This window comes from Penaeus vannamei, chromosome 17 (genome assembly GCF_042767895.1).
Source record: "Penaeus vannamei isolate JL-2024 chromosome 17, ASM4276789v1, whole genome shotgun sequence".
NCBI classification, from domain to species: domain Eukaryota; kingdom Metazoa; phylum Arthropoda; class Malacostraca; order Decapoda; family Penaeidae; genus Penaeus; species Penaeus vannamei.
Window position 1 is genome coordinate 4,886,391 of NC_091565.1, and position 5,000 is coordinate 4,891,390.

Below are 5,000 nucleotides of genomic sequence, written 5' to 3' on the forward strand. Positions count from 1 at the left end.
ACGCAATTTGGTATTCTAGCTACACGTGGTATTTGTACAGGGAAAACATTAATAAATAATATAAGTTCTTCGAGAAAAAAAGCATTGGTTGATCTAATAACAGAATAATTGGGAAATAGCAAATAACAAAAAATATAAATAAAGGGAGATAAAATCAGGAAAATTGCAACAAAGTAAAAGAGGAAGAAAATGTTAAGTAGAAAGGAAGAAGATAATTATGGCAATGATAGGGATAAAGACGATGGGAAAATAGATAAGATGAAAGAGGAGAGATGAAAAAACAGAAAGAAAAAAAGTGAAAAGAGATGGCATACAAATCTTCACTTACATTTGCGTCTCACTAAAGAAAAGCAAAATGACAGAGGAAAGAATATGAAGCAAGAGAACAGTCAAATTTAGGAAATAAGGAAAATCGAAGAAAACACGTAAAATTGGGAAAAAAAGAAAGAAAAAGAAATCAAATTTTATACCGCCTACTTTCCTAACTGATCTTAAACTGTCTGTATGTACGCACACACACTAACACTCTCAAATTAATCTTCAACCCCCCCACAAAAAAAGTTTTTTATCTATCAAACACGTAAATAAAACTTCTTATAACCAATAATAAGTAAGTTCTCCCCTGCTTCCCTCAAGCAGATAAACAATTATACCCTACCTTCCAATGTCAAAATAAGCAGGTAATCCTCACCTACCATAGTCAAAATTAAGTAGGTATCTCCTACCTACCATACAAAAAATATAAGCAGGCAATCTCTCCCATCACAATTAAAATTAAGCAGGCATCCCCCACCTACCACAGCCAGAAATAAGTATATATCCCACACCTTACAAAATGAAGAAAATAAGCAGGTAGTCCCCTGTTTCCTGCAATAAAAAAAATAAGCAGGTACCCTCACCGTTTACAACCAAAAATAAGCATTTATCCCCTACCTTCAACAGTAAACAAAAATATATAAATAAAAAAATAAGCATGTATTCCCCTGTTTCCTGCAGTAAAAAAGAAAAAAATAAGCAAGTACCCTCGCCGTCCACAACCAAAAATAAGCATTTATCCCCTACCTTCAACAGTAAAAAAATAAGCATGTACTCCCCTGTTTCCTGCAACAAAAATAAGCAGGTATCCCCCACCTTCAACAGTAAAAAAAATAAGCGTGTACTGCCGTTTCCTGCAATAAAAGATAAGCAGGTATCCCCTACCTTCAACAGTAAAAAAATAAGCATGTACTCCCCTGTTTCCTGCAATAAAAGATAAGCAGGTATACCCTACCTTTAACAGTAAAAAAATAAGCATATACACCCCTGTTTCCTGCAATAAAAAATAAGCATTTATCCCCTACCTTCAACAGTAAAAAATAAGCATGTACTCCCCTGTTTCCTGCAATAAAAAATAAGCATTTATCCCCTACCTTCAACAGTAAAAAATAAGCATGTACTCCCCTGTTCCCTGCAATAAGAATAAGCATTTATCCCCTACCTTCAACAGTAAAAAAATAAACGTATACTCCCCTATTTCCTGCAATAAAAAATAAGCCCGTATCCCCTACCTTCAACAGAAAGCATGTACTCCCCTGTTCCCTGCAATAAAAAATAAGCAAGTATCCCCTACCTTCAACAGTAAAAGAATAAGCATGTACTCCCCTATTTCCTGCAATAAAAAATAAAAAGATACCCTCACCGTCCACAGCCAAAAATAAGCATTTACCCCTACCTTCAACAGTTAAAAAAATAATAATAATAATAAGCAGGTAGTCCTCCACCTACCACTACCTACCATGGCGCCCTTTGTTGACAACCAGCTGCCTCTGTGTGTTGAGGATCTGGCGAAGGTGGTGGTCGAGCACATCCTCGTGACCCCGCGTGACCAGAGGATTCAGGGAGTGCGCTCGCCCGGGGATCCCGCTGCCGCCGCTCTGAGGATACGAGGATGAGGTGAGGATATGGTGGAAGGAGGAGGAGGAGGAGGGGGTGAGAATATGGTGGAAGGAGGAAGAGGAGGAGGAGAGGGTGAGAATATGGTGGGAGGAGGAGGAGGGGATGAGAATATGGTGGAAGGAGGAGGAGGAGGGGGTGAGAATATGGTGGAAGGAGGAAGAGGAGGAGGAGAGGGTGAGAATATGGTGGAAGGAGGAGGAGGAGGTGAGGATTTGGTGGAAGGAGGAGGAGGAGGGGGTGAGAATATGGTGGAAGGAGGAAGAGGAGGGGTGAGAATATGGTGGAAGGAGGAGGAGGAGGAGGGGTGAGGACATGGTGGAAGGAGGAGGAGGGGTGAGGATATGGTGGAAGGAGGAGGAGGAGGAGGGGTGAGAATATGGTGGAAGGAGGAAGAGGAGGAGGAGAGGGTGAGAATATGGTGGAAGGAGGAGGAGGAGGTGAGGATTTGGTGGAAGGAGGAGGGAGGAGGGGGTGAGAATATGGTGGAAGGAGGAGAAGGAGGGGGTGAGAATATGGTGGAAGGAGGAGGAGGAGGAGGGGGTGAGGACATGGTGGAAGGGAGGAGGAGGGGGTGAGGACATGGTGGAAGGAGGAGGGGTTGAGAATATGGTGGAAGGAGGAGGAGAGGGTGAGAATATGGTGGAAGGAGGAGGGGGTGAGGATATGGTGGAAGGAAGAGGAGGAGGAGAGGGTGAGGATATGGTGGAAGGAGGAGGAGGAGGAGAGGGTATGGTGGAAGGAGGAGGAGGGGGTGAGAATATGGTGGAAGGAGGAGAAGGAGGGGTGAGAATATGGTGGAAGGAGGAGGGAGGAGGTGAGGGTATGGTGGAAGGGAGGAGGAGGGAGGAGGGGTGAGAATATGGTGGAAGGAGGAGGAGGGGGTGAGAATATGGTGGAAGGAAGAGGAGGAGGAGGGGGGAGGGTATGGTGGAAGGAGGAGGAGGAGGTGAGGGTATGGTGGAAGGAGGAGGAGGAGGGGTGAGAATGGTGGAAGGAGGAGGAGGAGGGGGTGAGAATATGGTGGAAGGAGAGGAGGAGGAGGGGGTGAGGGTATGGTGAAAGGAGGAGGAGGAGGTGAGGGTATGGTGGAAGAAGGAGGAGGAGGAGGAGAGGAGGGTATAGGAAGGAGGAAGAGAGGTGATATGGAAGGAGGAGGGAGAGGAGGAGGATATAGGAGGAGGAGTAGGGGGGAGAGAGCTAAGAATATGGTAGGAAGAGGAATGAGGAGGAAAAGGAGGGGGAGAAAGGAAATGAGGATATGACAGAAAGAGCAGGAGGAAGAAGAGGAAGGTGAGGATCCGATGGAGGGAGGAGGAAGGAAAGATAGATATTTGATGGATAGGATAGGAAGATCAGATGATGAAGGGGGTTAAATTAAGATACGAAAAAAAAATATGACGTAAATGGAAAATATAAGATAGGAGATGGAAGGAGATAGGAATATAAAGGATGGAATAAGGGAAAGTGTGAAGACAAAGGGGAAATTGAGGATATAGGGGAAATAACATAAAAAAATGAAAAAAAAAATTGTGGAAATGATGGAAGGAGGAAAGGCGAAAGAATAATATATCGGAAAAGATATTTTCTTTTGTATTTTTATCCATTTTCTTTTTCTCTCTTACTTTCGTTCCTACTCATTATACATGAACTTATTTAATCACATTTTTCTTCAATTTACAAGCTGATCTAAGTGTCTATAAAACTAACTGTATCAAAATATGGAAATCCTGACAAAGGTTTCAGAAACGTCCTTGAAAGTGAAAACAGAAAATGGAAAATGTCAGAATCAATTAAAAAACGTTAAAGGGGTAACTAAGTTAAATCTGTAAAAGCCAAAAATTCCGAAACTGATGGTCCTTGAATGTTACAGAAGGGGAAAGTGGGAACATTTAAAGATATAAAGGGAAGATATTCACTCCTGAAAGAAAGAAATATTAATTCTTTTGGTAATGTACCTAAAGACACCCTCCCTCCTCCGTTCTTCCCTCCCGTCCTCTTCTCCTTTCACTCCTTCCCTCCCGCTCTCCTCTCCTTTCTCCTTCCCTCTTTTCCTTCCTCCTTGTTTTCCCTCCCTTCCCTTTCCTTCTCCCTTCCTTCCTCCCTCGATTGATCTCAGTCCCTCTCCTCTCTTCTCTTCCTCTCCCTCTTTTTCTCCTCCCAGCCTTACTCCATCTCCCTCTCTATCTCTCTCCCTCTCCCTCCCTCTTTCCCAATTCTCAATCTATCACCGCCCTCGCCACCAATCCCTCTCCAACCCTACCCACCACCATCCTCTCGACCCCAGTACCTCCTCTCCCTCCGACCCCAACCCTCTCCCTTTCCCCCACCCTCCCCACCACCACCCCACCTTCTCCAACACTCCCACCCCTCAAACCCCCACCCATTCTCCAACCCCATCCACCCAACCCACCCCCACCCTCCCCAATACCCACCCCCCCACACACCTCCAACCCCCACCCACTCCCACCCTCAAACCCCCACCCTCTCTAACACCCCAACCCCCACCCACTCCCCTCACCCCCATACCCCAACCCCCAATACCTCCCCCTATTACCCCACCCTCCATACACCCCGCTTTTACCCCACTCCCTCACCCCCATACCCCAACCCCCCAATACCTCCCCCTTTTACCCCCCTTTCAGCCCTCCATACACCCCTATTACCCCCGACCCCCCTCTTTCACCCCCCCATCCCTCCCCCATCCTTACCTCCATCGCAGCGTCATCCAAGCCGCCCTTCGAGATGGGGAAGACAAAGACATTCTTCGCGATGGTCTTGGGGAGAGACGTGGGCGGGGGCGAGCGGATGAGGTGCTCGTGGACCTCGGAGAGAGAGAGGGCGCCCTCCTGGCTCACTCGGCGCTGCTGGTGGGGGGAGGGGTGGGGGAAGGGAAGGAGGAGGGGGAGGGGGGAGAGAGGAAAGAGGGAGAGGGAAGGGGAGGAGGGGGGTGAGAGGGAAGAAGGGGGAGGGGGAGAGAGAGGGAAGAAGGAGGGTGGGGAGGGGGAGAGGAGGGAAGGAGGGGGGGGGGAGAGAGAGAGGGAAGAAGGGGGAGTGGAGGAGGAGAG

General features: G+C 47.0%; 1 protein-coding gene across 3 annotated transcripts in view; it reads right to left on the reverse strand.

Moving 5' to 3' along the window:
• LOC138864528 (uncharacterized) overlaps positions 1-5,000 on the reverse strand; it is a 143,864-nt gene that overhangs the window by 8,969 nt on the left and 129,895 nt on the right. For 2 of the 3 annotated variants that reach the window (XM_070131786.1, XM_070131788.1), the window contains exons 6-7: positions 4,644-4,799; positions 1,775-1,913 (exon numbers count right to left, since the gene is read on the reverse strand). In XM_070131786.1, coding sequence (XP_069987887.1) covers positions 1,775-1,913; positions 4,644-4,799 — 295 coding nt within the window. The remainder of the gene's footprint in view (positions 1-1,774; positions 1,914-4,643; positions 4,800-5,000) is intronic. The other variant, XM_070131787.1, reaches the window with a different exon arrangement.